The sequence below is a fragment of the Meriones unguiculatus genome, chromosome 1, assembly GCF_030254825.1.
Source record: "Meriones unguiculatus strain TT.TT164.6M chromosome 1, Bangor_MerUng_6.1, whole genome shotgun sequence".
NCBI classification, from domain to species: Eukaryota; Metazoa; Chordata; class Mammalia; order Rodentia; family Muridae; genus Meriones; species Meriones unguiculatus.
Window position 1 is genome coordinate 119,122,317 of NC_083349.1, and position 21,918 is coordinate 119,144,234.

Consider the following 21,918-nt stretch of genomic DNA (forward strand, 5'->3'; position numbering starts at 1 on the left):
GTACATATTTAGAGAGACATGGTCCCAGGTGTATGCCTTTATTCTTAGAGCTCAATCTACAATCAGTCTAGAACACCTTCAAATGAGAATAAAAGTATATTTGAAGATTTCATAGTGTGACACTGTTGTAGAAAAATATGGGTAGGACTTGGGCTAGCTCTATTTTTTTGGCCCTGACCTTAGATGTCTGTGTTCTATGAATCGGGTGTTTCTGTGTGTGTACCCCCCTTATTTCTCTTTATCTAGCACTTTGCAAAGTTTTGATGAACTTTCAAGTACAAGTGTTACTTAGTTCTTTCAGCAACCTTAGAGAAAAGCAGTTGTTATTGTCTGTTTTAACTGTAAAGAAAGGTGTGTATTGGAGTTCATAGGTGTGCTGAGTGATTGGGCAGTGTCTAACTATTAGTATTCTGAATTCAGAATCCACCTTTTTCTAAATATCAGAGTTAAGGAAATAATTTGCATTGATTTTTATTGACTCCAATTCTTTCAAAAACACTTCTGTGGAGTTCCTCTGAATTATGCGCATAATGAGTCAGTTAGATCTTTCTTCTAGCTTGGATTTCATGCTTTGTGCACACTGTGCCCTGCCCTTTATGGCTGCCATTTTGCCTTAGTATCACAAGACCTGGTCAGGAATCCAGTGTACTCCTCACCTTTGCTAGTATTATATTACTCTTTCTTTATGCAAATCACTTTTCTCTCTGTTTTTTTTTTTTCTCTTTGCCAAATTTTTAGGATATCCAGCAAGTTGGGCAGTCTGTAGTCAGTTGGGCCAATCAGAAGGTTACCATGACCTTGCCACCCGTCAGGAGCTTATGGCTTTTGCTTTGACACATTGCCCTCCCAGCAGCATTGAACTCCTTTTGGCAGCCAGCAGCTCTCTTCAAACCGAGGTAAGTGTTCATAGATACAATAAATCCTGACGTGTGAAGTTCATTTTGTTGGATGCATGTATCTGAGAAATAGGTTCAGTTTTTATTTGTTGTTGTAGAATGCGGATATTGTTGAAGAATCATTGTTGTCGCATAAAGAGGAATTTGAAAACCTGAGGATATTAAAAGTGTTGTTGGCCTTACTATAGTAAGGAATAAAGGCTACAAGAGGCTTGAGTAAAACTACAAGTATGTTAGGAAATAAAGAATTGAATATATGAGGGAAATGTATTGTCAAGAATAAAACAGATGGGAAATGATCATTTGAACTCTATCTGAAACCACATTAGTTAGACAAGTATTAGCATATTCCTTCTGGTGTCTTTGAGAAATGATGAGGAGGAATTGGCCTTGGAGGGATGCTGAATTCCCTAAAAACATGCTGCGTTAGATGGAGAATCTCCTAGATAAGAAACAGAGCTGAGAGAAAGAAGCTACTGTGAACCTTACATTTCCTATCATGGGCATCCATTGCATTCTGTGGCAGCCTTTTCACAAATGCTTCCCACTTCTGAATCTGTCACTTCCTTGTGAAACTGTTCCAGAATTCTTGATGGTTGCTTGTTGCTCAAAACTGTTCATTATCATCTAAGATTATTGTTTCTCAAAGGGAGAACCTAATAACTTCCTAAATTTCAAGCCTACCATACAAAAAGAAGAGAAATGTTAAAAATACTGTTGTTCTTGTTTCAGATTCTTTATCAAAGAGTGAATTTCCAGATCCATCCTGAAGGAGAAAATATTAATGTCTCACCCTTAATTGGTAAAGTTCTACAAGAGGTATGCTAAGGAGGGTGGAAGGAATGAGCTCGAAAGATACTGTGGGTAGAATGAAATGGGCTCTATCACCCAGTGCCAAAATAGGCAGGTGTATGAATGTGTGTGTGTGTAGACTACTTAGTTTTGTGTTGTGTGAAATACAACATTCACATGGAAAAAGACTCAAAAGTATCTTGCTCAGAAATTAAGAAAACAGCACCCCAAGCCTCTATCAGCAGAAGGAGAAATAATGTGTGACCAGTTTCCCACAGCTCTCCCAAAGCCCTGTCTTGTTTTCTCTCAGGATCATCATGGTCCTGAGAGTCCTAGCACCTCATTCTTATACAGATTAGTAGTTATCTGGCTTGCTGTCCCTAGAAGCTCTGTTTTTTCCAGAGCGTAAGCAGTAGGAAGAGTCATCTCTCAAATCTAGTTGAAGACTTAGGTTTAATGAAGACTTAGCTTTGTTGATTGTCCACCATCTACCTGTCTGGCTTGTTTAGGCATATGTACTCTGATGGTCTCTATAGTACTGTCTCTTGTTGGTGCTTTTCAAATAGTGAGCCATGGCAGTTTCATCACTGAGTAGGCTCTGTCAAGCCTGCAGCTTAGATGCTTTCTTCTTTGCCCTTCCTATCCTTCATGTTTGTGCCCTGAATTTGAGCCCTTTCTTCTAAAATATTTTCTTTCTAATCCTTTCCTTGAGTCCTCTCATAGTTTCCTCCCCTGTGTTCCCCAAGTATTCTCACATTTTTTTTCTGTCACTTTATAGCAGATGTAGTATTGTGTGTGGTGAATGAAGATAATGTCGTTTATCTTTACACCTTCTTCACAAAATGCTTTAGTAAATGCCTCTTGTTTGCTAGAGCTCAGTTGGCAACATCTGCTGCTTACTGATTAGTCAATGGCTAACAGAAATGAGGAGGTAAATAAAGAACATAAAGTCTAGAGGATTTCCAAACTACTTCCTGTGCATGGCCTATGTGGTGACTCAGGTCTTGCTGTGTTTTGTCCAGGATGAGAGGGGCATTACTTTTCTATTTAGTGTGAAATAAGACAATCTTTCTGCTGAGCTCAGCTCCATGGGCTTGTTCTGAATCCCCATTCTTCTTTAAAACAGTTCATGCCAAGCCTTTTGTGGCTTTTGGGTTTCCTGTTTTCTGGTATTACAATGAATTAGAAACTGTCAGCCTAGCCCTGTGCTGTCTTCTTTGGATTAAGCCATGCTGTGTAGCCACAAGTGTGCACATACTGTTCTATTAGACTCTAGTCAGCAATAAAGACAGCCACAGCAGTCCTCTGTGTCCACTTAACAAGGGAAGGCATCCTTCCAAAGTGATTATCTTTTTCCTTAAAAGCTTTTCTGTCTTCCTTTTTCCTCTTTCAGCCACTTGTAATAGATCTAGATTTCATGAAGTGCTAATCCAAGCCCTCATAAAGCTTTGATGAATGAAGCACATTTCAGAATATTATAGCTACTATTATCAGAGTATAATGTAGTATTTAGCCATACGCTGCCTTGCATTGCACATTAACAGTAGAGGTAATAGCCATATTAAATTATAACTCAGAAATGAAGGCTGATTTCAGATATAACCTGTCTCATGCTTAATACTTTCATTACTTTATTGGGAAACTTATTTATATTGTATATTCAGGCAAAATAACGATATTGTTGTACAGTGATATCCACATGAATAGTGTGGAGACTGTACATGTGAAGATGCTGCATTTGTTCCTGTGTGCAGAAAGTGTTCATTACAGAACAAAGTGCACAATCTGAATAATTGCAAGATTACAGATTTTCAGTTCTTATTGATGTTGGTTATTAGGCTTTTTAGATTGAACAGTCTTATACTATTAGAGTATATTAACATTTTGCTTAGCTAGTATCACATAGCTGGTGCTGTTTTCTCCAGATAAATTTAATTAGAGATTGAAATGGGTTGTATACAGGGTTCTCATTAAAAAAATGTTTCACTGTGGGAAAACTCATTTATGAACATTTTAAGAGGCTGTAATTTATATGGTTGACCTATTTAGTGTTTAGATTACAAGCATGCTCTTAACATATTGCTACTTTCGATTTATATAAGGATTGTTTCAAAATACTTGAATAAAAGTGATCATGCTGGCAGTTAGTGTCAATATCAATGGTTAAGTATTTTCTTTTTTCGTTGGCTGAGTGATGGGTCCTTGGATTGTTTCCACTTCTTAGTTAATATGAATAAAGCTTCTGTGAAAAGGAGTATTCAAGTGTTTGTATGGAAGTGTTTCTGTGACTAGAACTGCTCTGTGCTGTGTTCTAGATATCTGAATGTCCTGTCTTCCTGTTTTTCCAAGTGCCTCTATATTTGTCCTAGCCTGTCATCGTTGGGATGAAATACCTGAATAAAGACAACTGAAAATAAGGAAAACTACTGACATGTACATGTGTTTTCAGAAGTTTCCAGCGCTGGACAGTTTGTTTTGTTGATTCTGGATGATGGATGGGAGGGAGCTCACAGTAGGGACATGTGGTGGAGGAAAGTGACTCACGTGCACAGAGAAGCTAGGGAAAGCCAAGGAAGAGGCCTGGAGCAGGCTACAGCCAAGAGCGGGCCCTTGGTGGTCTGAGCCCTCCTAGTAGATCTCATCCTCTCTGTGTTCCCACAACTCCAGTTGTGCCATCACATTATGAGCGTGTCATTGGATTACTCCATTGAGGAAAGCAAAGCCCTGTGGTCTAGTTGTGTCTCAGGATCTCTTGTCTGAATACTATAACATCCACCCTTTGAAACCCACATGTAATAGAACAGACTTATAAAATAACACATACCACCTATGAAATCAACTGGGAAGCTTACTTTGTTAGTTTTCTTTCATGTCATATAATTACTTATTCTTTGTTAAAAGATTTCTGGGAAATTTTAGTTTTTACAAGTTAAAAATTAGATATGAACCATTTGTGCTAAAACACTAGTATCTGTTAACTTTCAATAAGTGGTGTATGGATACATCGTGTAGCTTATATACTCTAGTTCTTTTAAAAGTTACTTCACCAACAGGCTGTTATCAAATGGGTTAAAGAGCTTTTCTTCTGCCTTTTTGTGCCTACATATCTCATGAGTCTCATTGCCCAGAAAGAGCATTTTAAGCCATGTGTGTTGCTCCATGTTGTTTTATCACAGAGTCTCTGTGTGTCCCTAGATGTTTTAGACCTTGTGATCCACGGCCGTCAATCTTCCTCATCCTGGGATATGCCTGTGATTGCTCCCCCACACAGTCTGTCCTGCCACACTTCTCATGTATGTGTCCAGAGGTCCTGTGCACCTCTCTTGGCTCATGAGGGCTTTTTGTTACCGAAGTTATATTATACATGCACACACATTACTAGTATTACTTCACAGTTTGGATTTTCTTGTACTGTTTGGTTTGGAGACAGAGTTGCAGTCTTAATACTCCAAATTGGGATGAAAAGTGCTTCAGCTGGTACTTGAAGGAAAGTTACTTGCAAACAAACAAACAGAAAAAAACCCCAAAACAATAAGCTCCCCCCCCAAAAAAATGTTTTGGATTATTTAAGGAAATTTTGGAGAAGGCTTACTGGTTGAGCCCTGCCTGAGTTGTTTATATTTCTTAAATAGCAACTGTGTGCTATACACTCAACATATTTGAGGTCAACTGTTTTCTTTGAAATTCATCTTTCTTAACTGACACTAGAGAAACCACTCCTTAAATCTTTATAGCAGTAGACCAAAGGGAGTTGTTACTGTAAGCTATACTTGATGTGTGAAATTATCCTGTTCTCAGGAATCTTTTTGGTAATGGTATTTTGTTGTTGTTGTAACATTAGAAAGATGACATTACCTCTTAGTAACCTTTGAACTATGTAGCATGTTAATATTTATAAGATTTCATGTTAAATTTTATGCTGGCAATTGTTGATCTGGTTTTGAGGCCTACTCTATTTCTGTTATTACATTAATTAGCAGTATGCTGCTCTGAATATGAAAACTGTCATTTTAGGAATAAAATTTTCAACCCCTTTTCTTTTTCTAGTATGAGAAGCTGAAAGAAAACTTTTTGTCATTAATGACTTTGGTTGCACTAAAAATTTACCCCAGTTGTTAAACTTTTCCTATCCTTCTCTTTCTTTCCCTAGTCTGTGATGCTTCAATCCTAGTTCTGTGGTCTAACTGTTTTTTTTTTTTTTTTTTTTTTTTTTTTTTTTTTTTTATCAGTTACATTTTATTAACAGTATCCCAGCCGTGTCCCGATCCCTCATTCCCTCCCAGTCCCTCCCTCCCTCCCTCATCTCCACCGTGCCCCTTTCCAAGTCCACTGATAGGGGGGACCTCCTCCCCATTCATCTGATCCTGTTTTATCAGGTATCTTCAGGACTGGCTGCAAAGCCCTCCTCTGTGGCCTAACAGGACTGCTCCTCCCTTGGGGGGTGGGGAGACCAAAGAGCCAGTCATTGAGTTCCTGTTAGAAATAGTCCTTGTTCCCCTCACTTTGGGAAACCAATTGGTTACTGAGCTACCACAGGCTACATCTGAGTGGAGGTTCTAGGTTATATCCATCCATGGTCCTTGGTTGAATGTCAGTCTCAGAAAAGACCCTGTGCCCAGATATATTTGGTCCTTGTGGAGCTCCTATCCTTTCCCCATCAGACTAACTCCCCATCTTTCTTATGATTCCTAACTGGGTTTTTAACTTTATTTTTATTACATTCATTTTGTGAGTGCATACATGTGTGCCATGATGAACTTGTGGGGGTCAGAGGGCAGCTTGTGGGGGTTCTCAGGATTGAGCCCATATCATCAAGCTGGCTAACAGTTACCCGTGCCATTTCACTTGCCTTACTTTCCCATGTTAACTTTTTCTTAGAGGAAATATTTATCAAATACATTTCTGAATGTATGGATTTTATTTATCTTTGGAAACAGTCTTTTATTTGCCATTTATCTTAAATTCTCACTTTGAATTAGCCTATCAATTCACAGAGACAGAAATAAAATTTTGTCTCATTTTATGAAAGAGAATAGTGGTTTTATGACTTTCATATTTTGATATCTTTCAGAAGTCACACTACATTTCTTAGCATGTTTATAGTTTTAGTTCTATACCTAAATTAGTTGATTACATTCAAATCATTTGATACACCCTCTCAATTAAGAAGATTCTCAAGATGAATAGGAATTTAAAATGTGATGTGAAATTCTATTTGAGTAATGTTTATTCTAGATACATCTTGAAAATGTGCCTCAAATGTTTAAATGGCACAGTAAATCCAGACATTTATCTATAGTTGCAGATTATGGAGGTTTTCACATTCTCAGTGTTAATGAATGAGCAGGGTCCTTGTTCTTGAACAACCTCCCCTGCAACAAATGAAAAATCATTCTGAAAATAATATATTAATTATGAATGTAATGCTATGATTAGATAGGGGGATAGCGATCTTTTGGGGGGATAGTAATCTTATTACTGCCACTTAAAGCAAAAAAAGAAACAAACAAAAATTTAAAAAAACCTTATAAGATAAACTGAGGACAAGAGAGCTGGCCCTGCCACTTGACTCCCTTGAGGCAACAGAAAACAAGGCAAATATGCTATTTTTCCCCTTGTGGGTAGCTTTTTCACATTTGAAATAAACTCCATATAGAAGGCAGGAAAAAAAGTATTCCCCTATCAGTGGACTTGGGGAGGGGCATGCATGCAGAGGGTGTAGAGAGGGAGGGATTGGGATAGGAGGAGGGAGAGAACCACAGGGGGGATACAAAATGAATAAAGTGTAATTAATAAAGAAAAAAAAAGAAGTTTTTTTGATCCCTATTGTCTTCTTTGAAGTAGAATGGGGTTGCTACTAGCAACAGTCATGTCTCACTGTTACAAAGGACTTTTATTATTAAAACATTTTTAAATGCCATATTCTGTACATCTCTGAGGTTTTTGAAGACCTCCTATCTATCTGTAGTATGTATGAATACTGTGAAAGAGCTAGCCCCAAGACCATGAGAGTGGGAGAACTGGCTCAGCCACTCCCTGGCTCTGCAGCACTTGGGAGAGTCATGCTGCACCTTGCTTAGATGGTAGAGCTGACCTGAGGAAATGAGAGCTGGCTTTTCCACTCGCCTACTATGGCTTTGGGTGAGCTAGCTGGGACAGTGCTGACGGGTTCACCCTGGTGATGTGAGCTGACCATCTTAGCTACACGCAGGCCCCAGATCCAAGGCTTTGAGTTGGCACCCCATCTATGTACTGCAGGAGTGCTCGAAGGGGTGGGACCTATAGATCAGAAGCTGCAGGGTCTCCATGACACAGGCAACAGTAAGATATCTGAGAGGAATCCCAGTGAGGATTCTCATTGGGATTTATAGTGTAGCAGAGGCCTCAAAGCACACTGAAGATTCATTGCAAATAAAGATGTGTGGGCAAAAGGGTATGCTCTGGGACACAGTGTTGACACACTGCAGCTACTTCTTTTTAGTACTTTATTTTCTTTTGTGGGAAGGTTATAAGGGCGCAGAGCTGATATAAAGAGTTGGAGATGAATAGGATTGGGGGACAGGATGTGAAATTCACAAAGAACCAATAAAAAGTAAAATAAATAAATAAAGATAAATTAAGGAGAACATCTTTGTGACCTTAGAGTAGGCAAAGACTTCTCAGATATAAAAGTAGTAATCATTAACACACTATAAACTATCTTTTTATATTATAAGCAAATATATTAAAAGCAAATATATATGAGTACAAATTAACTTTTATCATAGAACAGTAGTAAGAAATTGGAATGATAATTCACAAGGTACTAGAAATATCATTGTTTGCAAATTCTGTAAGTCATATTAACCCAAAACATCTTTATCTTCCATTTGAGAGAACAAATATTTCCCAGTATAGAGAATATAAATGACGAAAAATAATATATACTTACAAGAACTGCTTAACTTAAGATGCCATGATGTACCATGTGTTAACAGTGGAGCAAGAGGAGCTCTGGTAATGTCTGACTATGGTATAGATGGTACACTATAGCCACTACAGAGACTCCTGGCTGTTTGTGTAGGATCTGAACTTATGTATACTCTATGCTTCAGTGATGCTGTGCTAGGTATATATCCCAGAAGTATATCTTTCCTGAAGATACGGACTTGCAGATGGCTTTCTATTCTAATTTTAGCTCTTTATTTTACCTATAGTCTCTACTTCTGAGTAAAGGCAGCATTTCTTATCTCCTGGCTATTGTGTTATTGGGTTGTTGTTATTTTTTTAATGAGTCAAGTTCAGTCCTATAACCCAGAAAATGCTCTAGCTATTATAAGTGGAAGTGATTTTTGTAATGGCTTTGAATTTTTTTTAAAGGGTTATAGTTATAGATGTTGCTAATAGTTAACTCTTGTTTCAGAGTTTTCTTTCTAGGGAGCTACATTCTGATGAGTTTTCATGCTATGCCAACTCCACCATGATGGAAGCCAGAGACTGGAAGTTCATGCTTTTCCTTTACTGTCTCTCTTACTGTGGCATCAGGGCCACTGGTAGAGTTTTATAATGTTTACATATATTTTATCTTACTCATGTGGGTGTATATTTCTTGTCAGTAAAAGAATCACAGAAATGGCAAAACATGAGCCTCTACAATAGCTTTGTTTCGCAGATTTCATGCAGTATGTATATGAAATGTGAAGAAAGTGAGCCTGTTATGCAACAACAGTTACAAATGACTCTAACAAGTGTATTCTTTGGCTTTGAAACCCTGCAGTTAAGTCAGCAAAGCCATGGGATCTGCCTAAACTGAAGCCTAGAGAAACACCATTTTTATTGCTACCTAAACCTCAATTATATTTTATTTGATTATCTTTATAGTATACAAGCAGTGTAGCGTGGATTGTTCTTTACTAAACAGCATCTGTTTTCTGTTTTCATAATTAACCTTTAATCTGTAATGTTGCATTGAGTTTGTGAACATATATTTTCTAATGTCAGAACTATAGTAAAGCATGTAGAGGGTGTTTTAAAAGAAGCAACCTCAAGCACTGGAGTTGGGGAAATTCTGGGTTTTAGTTAGTGTAGCTTAAAGGCTTCTTTTAGTTTCCCTTTAGGAATAGTAAAATGCATGTTTAAGTGTCTTAGCATTGTCTGTTTCTTTGCTCTTACCACAAATCCACAGCTTTTAGAAACAATTATTTTATGGTTCTCATAAGATGGGAATTTTGCAAGTTCTGTCAGAGTCTGTTACCATTTTTCTTTGTGTTGTTGGCCAAATTTCATTCCTTGTGCTTGTGGACAGAGGTTTACATTCCTTTACTGGTTATCACCTGACAGTTGTTCTTCAGTTTCTCGAATATTCTGTAATTCATTGGATTATGGCTCTTATCCTCTGTTTTGAAGGGAAGCAACTGGAGGTTTCATACCAGTCTTTTACATCCTCACCCTGGCTTCTTCCTTACAGACTTTTTGACCCTACCATGGAAGGTTTTCTGCTTTGTTAGCTCAAGTCATTGTACTTCTCAAGTGAGCTATTTTGGTTTAATTTTTCTGCTTCCAAGGCCATGTCCTTATGCATCTGCATAGTTCTCTTGCCATTTAATGTTCTCACAGATTCCAGGGCAAGAACAAGGATGACCTCTTCTTAGTCTTGCTTCTGAAGCAGCTGTCAAGTAGATCTACAGGGTGTGCTTGTCTAAGTGCTCTGTATGCAAAGATATCCTGAGAAATTTTGAGTTACTGTATCATCTATATATTGCTTCAATGAATGATATAGAACAGAATTAAAGGATCAGACTAGGCTCTTTATCATTAGTAGCAAGAAGGCCAAGACAGTTACTGGTGTTAGAAGAGTAGAATTTTTATTTCTTTCATTTAACTGGGATATTTAAGAAAAACATGTAAATAGACATCAACCTAAAAGTTTATTGTATACAATAATTCTTGAATAAGAGCAAGTGCAATCTCTCTTATCTTTGCTTAAAAGACTGTTAATGCGTGTGATTTTTCTGCTGTGGAATTGCTCAGGTTTTTAAAGGGATAGGTACCATTTTTGCTGAATGCCTCAAGAATGTCAGGAAGTTGCATCTTTTAAATATTAATCATCTGTTTGTTTGGATGAAAGCAACACCTTTTATATTGATAGGTAGATTATTGGAGTCTGCTTTTATTAAGGTCAAATAACATTGATCAAATAAATGATTTATTTTTTAATTTAAATACTGCTTAACATGTGCGTTCATTAGTTTGATAAAATAAAGAGTACATCATTTCTCTATAGGTCTACTGAAAGTGGGTTTTGAATTAATATATTGATATTCTTACTATTTTCTTTTGTAAACAGTGGGGAAGGATGAATTATTAGCATTTCTTAAACTTTAGTTACTAACAAAGATGGATTTTAAGTTTCTTTACCTTGGTGTTTAATGAGTCTGATTATTTATTTATTCATTTATTTTAATTAAATTTTTATTTTTTATATTAATTACAGTTTATTCGCTTTGCATCCCAGCTGTAGCCCCCTCCCTCACTCCCTCCTAACCCCACCCTCCCTCCCTTGTCTCTTCCTATTCTCTTCTCCAAGTCCATTGATAAGGGAGGTCCTCCTTCCCTTCCATCTGACCCTAGCTTATCAGGTCTCATCAGAACTGGCTGCACTGTCCTCCACTGTGGTCTGGCAGGGCTGCTCCCCCATCAGGGTGAGGGTGGTCAAAGAGCCTGCCACTGAGTTCATGTCAGAGACAGTCCCTATTCCCCTTACTAGGACACCCACTTGGATACTGAGCTGCCATGGGCTGCATCTGTGCATGGGGTTCTAGGTTATCTCCATGAATGGTCCTTGGTTGGTGTATCACTCTCAGATATTTTGGTTCTGTTGCTCTCCTTGTGGAGATCCTGTCCTCTCCAGGTCCCACTATCTACCTCTTCTTTTGTAGGATTGCCTGCACTCTGCTCAAAGTTTGGTTAAGAGTCTCAGCATCTGCTTTGATACACTTCTGGGTAGAGTCTTTCAGAGGCCCTCTGTGATAGGCTCCTGTCCTGCCCCTTGTTTTCTCCTTCTTCCAATGTCCATCCTGTCTTTCTGAGTGAGGATTGATCATCTTACCCAGGGACCTCCTTCTTGCTTAGCTTCTTTAGGTGTACAGATTTTAGTATATTTATCCTATATTATAGGTATAGTATCCACTTATAAGTGAGTTTGTAGTGTGTGTGTCTTTCTGCTTCTGGGATACATGAGTCTGATTATTGCCAGCAGTTTCTGTCTGTGTTCTGTCTTTCCAGTGACCATTTTACATGTGCCTCTTTTCTTCTTAATGCAGGATGATGTGAATGCCTCTGGCAGCAGCTCAGCTGACCTATTACACTGGACCACTGCAACCACCATGAAAGTCTTGTCCAATACCACGACTACTACCAAGGCTGTGCTGCAGGCTGTCAGTGATGGCCAGTGGTGGAAGAAGTCCTTAGCATACCTGCGGCCCCTCCAAGTAAGAAAGGCGTCTCTATAAAAAACGGTTTTATGACTTAAACCAATTCATCAGTGCTGCTCACCAGTTGTCGCAGTGAAATCTGTGGTTGTTAAAATGTCTTAAGAAATCTGGTCCTTCCTTCATGTAAAGAGTGAATAGTCTAATTCATGGAATGTAATGCTCCTCCATGCATTGTTTGTAAAGAAACAGATTCATTTGGGTAGCATCTGGTTTATAAGTCAGCATTAAAATTCAGCTTTTGCTGTATTTCTGTGAGCTGGTAGTTGAGGACAGGTGGTATCAGTTTGGGGACAGGTTTACAGACTCCTGCTTCTGCCCTGGAGTTACAGATGAGGCTAACAATAGAACAGTTGAGCCTGCTTTGATGATGTCCTTAATCTGTGTTTGCCTTGCTGCCTTCTCTATTATGCCACACTGTAGTTCTTTGTACTGTACCAGAAAATAAAGGATGAAGAAATGTGGGTGCAACACCAGAGCATTTCAAATACATACTCATGAAATTGTCACTCATTCACTGACCCATCTACCTACAAGTTCATTTAGCATGTACTTACAAGTAATTTTTTTTTTTTTTTGGCTCAGATACACTTATAAATACTAATAATAGAATGAGGGATGACTGTGTAATTTTGTTCTCTACAATGGTGGAGGACGTGAAACATTTACAAAACAGTGAAATGGTACTGTAATGTAAAGACAACTTCAATATGGCGGACTTGTAGTCAACATTATACTGATTGGGAGAAACTGAAAGCACTCTTTCAAAAGTCAGCGTGAGATAATGTTGTCCTCTATTACCACTCTTAAGTATAGCAGTCCGTATCTTAGCCAAATTCATAAGGCAAGAGAACTCAATAAAAAGAATACAGACAAGAAAGGAAGGAATCAAATTACCTTGTTTTCAGATGATATGATTCTATGGCTAAAAGTCTAAAGATTTTACCAGAAGACTTGAAAGTCTTGTAAGTATTCTCAGGAAAATAGCAGGAGACACAGTCAGGATTTAGGAATCATTACCTTTTCTTTCATTAAAAAACAAAACAATTTCAACAACGAAAAACTCCTTTGCTTTGCCCAAAGTTTGGCTCTGAGTCTCAACATCTGCTTTGGTCCCCTGTTGGATGAATCATTTCAGAGCACCCTCTAGAGTAGATTCCCATCCTGTTTCTTCTCTTCCATCGCGTCTGGTGTCTATCTTGTCTGCCATTCTGAATGAAAATTAAGCATCCTCCCTAGCTAGTCCTTCTTAATATTTATTTTCTTTAGGTCTGTAGATTTTAGTATGGGTATTCTATATTATATGGCTAATATTCACTTATTAGTGAGTGTATACCATGCCTGTCCTTCTATTTCTGTGGTTACCTAACTCAGGATGATCTCTTCTAGTTCCATCCATTTGCCTGTAAATTTCATGATTTCTTGTGGAGGAAGAGTGGGGTGGGATTAGAGGGACATGGAGGGGACAGGAGCCCTACAAGGAGACGAACAAAACTAAAAGATATAAGCCCAGGGGGTCCTGCAGAGACTGATGCATCAACGTAGGACCATGCATGGAAAGGACCTAGACATCCTGCTCATATGTGGCTGATTGGCAGCTCAGTCACCATGTGGATCTCTGAGGGAGCAGGGGCTGCCTCTGTCATGAACTCAGTTGACTGCTTTCCGATCACTCTCGATGCAGCCTTGCCAGACTGTTATTGATTATTAATATTTATTGATTTATCTTTTAGTTAAACAGCCATTATTCCTAAATCAGCTGTATACCCAAATCACCACACAGAGTCTAGGATTAATTTAATTAACCTAGAGCACAATCCTGTGTAATAGTTACTCAATCCTAAACCTCCAAGCCCTCAGAGCTTCCTCCCATTCAGAATTTCCAACATTTTACTTGCTTTTTAGCCATATCTTAGGTCTGGTTCATCTTTCCTCCTGGTTCCAAGTCCTCTCTTGCCAATCTCTGCTCTCCCAGTTCTCCTACTTGCTTCCTTCTCTCCTCTCCAGACCAGGATGCCCCACCCTATTCTCTCCATTGCTCAGTCCTGGTTGTTTTATTGACAATACAGAGAACAAATGGTGGCATGTTTACACAAACTTGAGACCGGTGATGCTTAAAATAAGCATCACAATTGCAATGTCCAGATTGAAACCAGATAGTGGGGTAGAGACATCATCATTTGAATGAACAAGAGTAATTTGTATATATTCCAAAAGAACATTATATCACCACCAGGCCATGGAGGAAGAGGATCCAAGCAGTCCTGATGAGACTTAATAAGCTATGGACAAGTGCACATTTTATGATATTTCTTGGTACCTGAATTCAGCTCCCAGTCAAGATGGCTCTTTATTTCAAAATGGAGTTATACCCAGGCTAACTTAAACTCTTCATTCCCCCCTTTTCTTGTTAATTAAGAGGCCAATTTGATTATGTGCCTCAGAGAAGGTCACCTCGCTCCTCTAACTTTTACCCAATCCTGTAAAGACAAGGCTTGTGTCCCCCTGCTTGCTGCCATGGAAACCCCCTGCTCACAGACTTTCCCTTTAAAAACCTTGCTCACTCAGAGCTCGAGGTCCCACTTCTCTACTGCTGTGTCAGTGAGACTTGGGTCCCAGGTTCGATCTCTCACTCTTATAATAAAGCTCTCTTGCTATTGCAAAAAAATAAAAATAAAGGTATGGGCAGATGGCAATAGTGGAGAATTCTCCCATTCAGTGGACTAGGGGAAGAGGATGAGGAGAAAAGGTGTGATTAGGAGGAGCTAGGGGAGGGGGCTACAGCTGGATACAAAGTGAATAAATTGTAATGAATAAATAATGAATAAATTATAAAGAAAACATTTAAAAACCAAAACAAAAATAGTTTATTTATTTTTATTTTATGTATATTGGTGTTTTGCCTGTGTGCATGTCTGTATGAGCTTGTAGTTACAGTTGTGAGCTGACAAGAGGGTGCTGAAAATTGAACCCAGGTCCTCCAGAAAAGCAGTCAGTGCTCTTAACTTCTGAGCCATCTCTCTAGCCCTTCATTTCTTTACAATGATGTTCAATTTAACTGAAAGAACTCTGGAAGACAGTCTCATTCATAGTATTACTGAAAACAAACACAAACAAGCAGAGACTTAAAGCAATCACCAATGAAAGCTATAAAGAATTAATGAAGGGAGACATATAGGAGAAGATGGAAGGATAATCAAGTTCCTGGATACACAGAATATTAAATGCTATTAAAAGCGTTGTATAGATTCAGACGTTCTTCAGAGGACTAGGAAGAACCATGCTGACATTCACATAGTAAACTAATAGACCTTGAATACCCAAAACAGTCTTGAGCTAATGAATGGTTCAGATTTGACAGACACATGTATTGCAGAAATGCAATAATAAAAACAGCATTAATTAGTGATCCCAAAATGGATCCTGGGTTAGGTGCTCAATCCTCATTCAAAAAGGCAAATGGGATAGACATCAGAAAAGAGAGAAAACAGGGAACAGGACAGGAGCCTACCACAAAGGGCCTCTGAAAGACTCTACCCAGCAGGGTATTAAAGCAGATTCTGAGACTCACAGCCAAACTTTGGACAGAGTGCAAAAAGGGGGAGAGAGAAAGACCTAGAAGGGACAGGAATTCCAAAAGGAGAGCAACAGAATAAAAAATCTGGGCCCAGGGATCTTTTCTGAGCCCGATACTCCAACCAAGGGCCATGCATGGAAATAACCTAGAACCCTTGCACAGATGTAGCCCATGGCAGCACAGTCTCCAAGGGGAACAGGGCCTATCTTTGACATGAAATCAGTGACTGGCTCTTTGATCACCTCCCCCTGAGGAACAGGGAGCAGCCTTACTGGGCCCCAGAGAAAGACAATGCAACAAGTCCTGATGATACCTGATAAGCTAGGGTCAAATGGAAGGGTAGGAGGACCTTCTCTATCAGCAGCCTTGGAGAGGGGAAGGTAGGAGAAGAGGGAGGGAGGTTCTGATTGGGAGGGCATCAGGGATAGGGCTACAGTTGGGATACAAAGTGAATAAATTATAATAAATAAATAAAAAGAAAAACCACACATAGTATACTAGCTTATGTATTAGGGTAGAAAATTTAGAAATGATGTGATGCCCCTAAGGCTGCCTGACTCTAAATTATGATACTAAAATGATATATTGGGGAAAATTATCCTGTGTAACAAGAGTTCCTTGGAAAATTGAATACCTACACACACAAGAATGAAACTAGATCCCCATCTCTCTGTGCCATTCAGGGTCCTTTATGAAGGACCTGAAACCTTGAGGCTACTAGAGGAAAACCTGGGATTCTAGGTATAGACAGTAACTTTTTGACTAGGACTCCAGTTGCTCAGGAGAGAAGAGCAAGCATGGACAGACAGGACTGTGTCAAACTTGAAACGTTCTGCAGATCCAAAGGAAGGAACAGCATTCTGACAAGAATGCCCAGCAGATGGAGAAATCCTTGCTGAGTAGTCACTTGTCTGACAAGGAATACATACGTCTGGAATGCAGAAGTATTGCGAAGAGACAGCCTTCACATAGTGCACAGAGATTACCCCAACACATTTAAGTAATTACAGTAACAATAATCAAATTGATAAACAGGCAACATTCGGACATTTCTGACAAAGTACAAATGGGTAATGAGTACATAAAATGTTCAATGTTTTAATCTGTCAGATAAATACAAATCAAAACTATGTTTAGTATCTGTTTCAAACCAGAATGTCTGTCACCAAGGAATAGCCAAATACTGGAAAGACTGTGGGGAAGAAAGATGTCTTATTCTTGTTGGTAGGTTCCTGCCAATAAGGAAATTGCCATAGGGGTTTCTCAAATGGAATCAGGACTTCTCTGTAATCCACTCACAGCACTGCAGGCTATATCCCCAGAAGAATCAGTTTACTGACTGCATCTCTCTCTGCATGCTTGTGTTTCTGTGACATCATTCATGTTGTCAGATGATGAACTCAGACTAAGTGCCTATCAACAACAGAATCGATAAGTAAGAAAATGTGGGTTGTATTCAAAATGGGGTTTTGCTCAGTTATTCAGGAAAAAAAATGGTGTTTTCAGAAAAACAAAAAAAGTTAGAACTGTCAGTGGTCGTGTTAAATGAAATAGAACACACTCAGAAAAACAATTATCTTTTTCCTCTTGTTCGAAAGCTTGAGAGAGGACCTAAACTAAAAAGCGGACATGGAGAAGGGAGATGGGAGGAGTGGACTATATATAAAGAATGTCACTGAAGTTGTGTGTGCAGTCAAGGCACATTGCATGCATAATGATAACCTTTGCTTGTATAATTAATATGTCCTATAAGTACAACTGTTAATTCTGAAGCAAACTGGTGAGAATGAATTTAAAAAGGTAACTTGAACAAGTACAGTGAATAATGACTTTATTGAGCTACTAAGGTTTTGATTTAGAGGGAAGTTAGTTTTTTATAGAAAATAATCATTTCATGCTGAAGTATGACTGAGCCACATAGGGCCAATTCAAAGCCCTGGTTGTGGGAAACACGATTACGTTTTTTTTTTGTAGCACACACAGGAGTGGAGAGTGGCTTTTAGTGGGGAGGTCAGCATTGAAAGCCTCATGCGGACTGTGATGTGACTGGATTTTATCTGCACAAGATGGAAAGCTTTTGGAGAGTCTGTGTGCTGCACGTTTTCTTTCATTCATTCATTCATTCATTCAGCCATCTATCATCTGTCTATCGATCTATCTATCTATTTATTTAGTTGCTTGTTTTACATCCTGGTCATAGCCCCATCCACCTCACCTCCCAGCCCATTCTCCCTTCTTCCCCACACCCTCCTCTATTCCTCAGAAAAGAGGAGACCTCCTGCCCTTCCTCCTCAGCTCAAGTTGTATCACAGCTGAGTGTGTTCTCTTTTCCTGTGCCCTGGCAAGGCGGCCCCTTCAGGGGAAAGTAATTGAAAAGCTTACTAGAGAGTCCATGTCAGAGAGAATCCCATGCTCCCATTACTTGTTCTGTGTAATATAGATGGCCCCACTATTTCTGATTCATTGATGTCATCATGGCCAAGGAAGCCAAGAGGTAGCAGAGTACATTTGAAGTGCTGCTCATAGACTGCATCTACTGCTCTTAAATCTTCTGCTGGCCCTCTGTGTTACTCTCTCCTAGTTGTACAAAATACACTGATTACTTTCTCCTGGAATCAGCACCTCCACTTTCCATCCTTCCTCCTCTCCTATTCCCTCTCTTTGGTCTCTTTTTAAATCCAGTTTTCTTTATGTTGTACTTTTTAGGGGCAGAAATTTGGTAGAGCATATCGAATGGGAACTGTAGCCAATGATGACCTAGAAAGACAAGGATGCCACCCTTTTTATGAGTCAGTCATCTCTAATCCCTTTGTCACAGAGGTAAGCACAGTATACTTAACAAGATAGGTTTAACTGCCATATTTTACATTGCACAAGGAGAATCTAAAATTTTCTTGAAGTGTATCTTGGGCTTGGCTCTTAACATGTTGGTCATTGGTTCTGGGATTTGTTTCCTATAGATCATGATATATTGCAAGATGAAAATCTACTAACATGTTTAATTAAACAATGTGCATTAGTGAGAAATAGTTATCTGGCTCACCAGAAGCCATAAAATTCTGCCATCATGTTTTCTAAGTAAAAGTGCTGCTTTTATGTTATCTGAAGTGACCCATGTCACCTATTAGCAGGTTCCTGTGGAAAGTTTTGCTGAAGTGTTGCTGAGAACTGGAAAGCTGGCAGAGGCTAAAACAGAAGTGTTTCCAACCACGGAAGGTAAGGCAGGCTGTGATCTCTCAGCAGGGCATCAGGCCTGTTAGAAGAGCAACAAATGTGTGAATTTCTGTATAGTTTGGAAAAATTAAATTTTCAGTAATTTTGAATTACCTCAATGGCATCATTTGTTGAAAGTATTTATTGAGTTCTTACTGTTTTCTAGATACGCATTTAAAAGGATGAATAACATACAATTTCTTTCAGTTGCTAATTGCCATAGTGACAGTGCACAGTGTTCGGTGTTTATTTCTGTTCTTTGAATGCAGAGCTGTAATTGGCCTACAGAGTTTTCTACATAGTGACGCATAGTTCTAGGTAGTTTTTGGAAGAGAAAGAAATGTGCAAGTATACTATAGACAGCCTGTTTGTGTTTTTCACCACTTCTTTCTAGTTTTATATTTCTTTTGGAGTTTCTAAGCATTACTTAAAAATGATTTCAAAATTGCATTTGTGTGTGTGTGTGTGTGTGTGTGTGTGTGTGTGTGTGTGAAAGGAAAACTTGTAAGTCAGTTATTTCTCCCACCAAGTGAGTCCTGAAGAATAGCCCTGAGTTCATGAGGCTTGTGGTGGTGCCTCAAAACTGCTGAGCAATCTCCCCTGTCCTAGGTGCTTATTCAGTAGTGTCTTCCAGCTCTTCTGCCTTTGGTATCCATGTTTGTCAAGGTTCAAAGGCTGTTACAGCTCCCACCTCCTGTTCTATTCCCTGGCATCCATGAGAAGGAAAGAAGATGAGGGCACAGCTTCTTGATCCTAGTATAGCCTTCAGTTACTCAGCACTAGGCACCTGGAACTGTCAAGAAGCCTGGCCTGAGCCGTCCAGGCTAGCATAGTGCTTGGCATGTGCAGCGAAATGGGGAAAGTATACTAAGAGAGACTGTTTAATTTTCCCTTAAGCAAGATACTACAGTATAGGGAATGTATTGTCTTTAGTGTTAGCTTGCACTTGGTAAGATGACAGTCAGGTAGAGTACTTCTCTATGTGGGTCTCATGTCTGCCATTTCTGTTCATTTGGAAGAGGGGTCAGGCAGGGAGGCCATGATGTAAGTGTGGCGGGGAAGGTCTTTGTGTTGCCACATCGAATAGACTCTCACTGAAAGCTGAGGCATCTTAAGCAAATTCTTGTTATGTATTGTTATAATGTTATATTGTTCCAGTTCCTGAATCTTTAGAAGGGTTCATAGCATAGGTATTCCATCCCTGTAGCTGATTCTTGGACGATGTCACAGGGGGCACCACCTCTATACCTGTGCTTTGTTATCCTCTGACCTGTTTAGCTAGTTTTCTCCTTCCACTTGTCAATTCTATTACGGTTTCACCTTTTTTGCTCAGGATCCATCTGTGTAATTCTCCTTATTGATTATATATTTTAAGAAATACTGAAGCTTTCTGATTAAATTGGAGACCATGTCTTTTAGAATCTTTAGATTTGGGCCTCTTTGATTATGAAATTATACCTAAGTATATGTATGTACTTTTCCTTACATTGGTTCATCCAAACTACCATATATCCTTTCTTCAAAATGCCATGTTTGTGCTCTGGGCCCTTTCTCCTGGCAGCACAGAGAAGCCATCTGTCCTATTCAACCTGAAGCTCAGTCTCCAGCTGTTACATCTACTAACACTTCAGCCAGAAGCTACTGGGTTCTCTATTTGGGACATGCAAAATGATTATTTCTCCATGCAGCAATGAAGGACTGTGTGGGTATCATGGTCAGTAGATCTAGAGTATGCTCTCCGTTGTTCTGAATGCATGTTTGTGTGCTGTTGGTGGAGTCCATAGGATTTCAGGGTACAAGGCTTTATTTCTGTGTCCTGATATTTTTTTTTCATATTTAAATCTTTCATATAATTATTTTGTTTTTGTTTTTTAAATATCGAATATTACTGCATGGGAAAATTATTTTAGGGCTAAGAAAGGATTTTTTTTTGTATGTGCCATTAATTTGATGTGAACATTCAATTTAGGATGGTTTTAATAATAACCTCGTTTATCTGGATTTATCTTTTGTAAAGCATGTTCTAAACTATCAAATATGTTGTCTTTGGATAACCCTAACATATAGAAAAACTATACATAATAGTTTTATGACAGATAATTTCTAGAAACTCAGCAGAACTGAAGAATAATAGAAACAATTTAAAATTTAAAGTTGTGATAGGAATCTGGTTCTTGATGGGTTCTGATATAGAATAGAACCACATTTAACTGACCTGATGATTTGAATTTTTACCATCTTTTAATAAAGTTGGTGGAGAAATTTTTATGGAAACCAACTGAAAAAAAATTAATCATTATTTATTTAGCAGAATGAAAGGTTTAATGGCTAATGATTTCCAAATCAATACTTTGGGTGATTTCCTCTGTGCATTTAGTTCTGGAATGCAGTTCGTCACGGAGTGCATAGACAGATTATCTGATTCTGGATGTATAACTTCGTGGGAAAATGCATTGCATTTGATTTGCAGACTAACATTGCAAATTAAACTCATACGAACTCCCAGAAATAGACCAGCTCTTTTTAACATGCGTATATTTTAAATTGTGATGTAAAGTTCCTGTGGTTGATTTTCTTCAGCCATTATGGAATTTGGTGGGTCCCTGTGAAACCCCTTGATCAGCTTGTTTATCCTCTCCTCTGAAATTGGTCATATGTTGATTCCAAGGTAGTGATGCTTCTTTTGTGCTAGGCTTGTTTGGCTCTTCACAGCAGCTCTTGATTCCCAATGAGAGCCATAGAAAATTTTGATGACCAGGATGCCCTCTGTTTCCAGTCCTCCCATCAATTTACTTTAATGACTGCTCTATCAGGAGAAGCCTTGTGGTGTGGTGGAAGAAATTAATGAATTGTATTCTGATGTGGAAGGAAAATGTTATGTGACACCAGCAGCTGTGTAGTGATCCGGGAAGAGACAGGATCTTTTCTTCCTAGTCTTGTAATGGTTATGGTTCCCGGACAGCTGTGGCTC

At 38.8% G+C, this 21,918-nt stretch overlaps 1 protein-coding gene across 5 annotated transcripts in view; it reads left to right on the plus strand.

Moving 5' to 3' along the window:
* Nbas (NBAS subunit of NRZ tethering complex) overlaps positions 1-21,918 on the plus strand; it is a 307,505-nt gene that overhangs the window by 156,150 nt on the left and 129,437 nt on the right. For 3 of the 5 annotated variants that reach the window (XM_060366017.1, XM_060365995.1, XM_060366036.1), the window contains 5 exons: positions 739-896; positions 1,629-1,715; positions 11,990-12,157; positions 18,441-18,554; positions 18,863-18,950. In XM_060366017.1, coding sequence (XP_060222000.1) covers positions 739-896; positions 1,629-1,715; positions 11,990-12,157; positions 18,441-18,554; positions 18,863-18,950 — 615 coding nt within the window. The remainder of the gene's footprint in view (positions 1-738; positions 897-1,628; positions 1,716-11,989; positions 12,158-18,440; positions 18,555-18,862; positions 18,951-21,918) is intronic. The other 2 variants (XM_060366025.1, XM_060366006.1) reach the window with 1 other exon arrangement.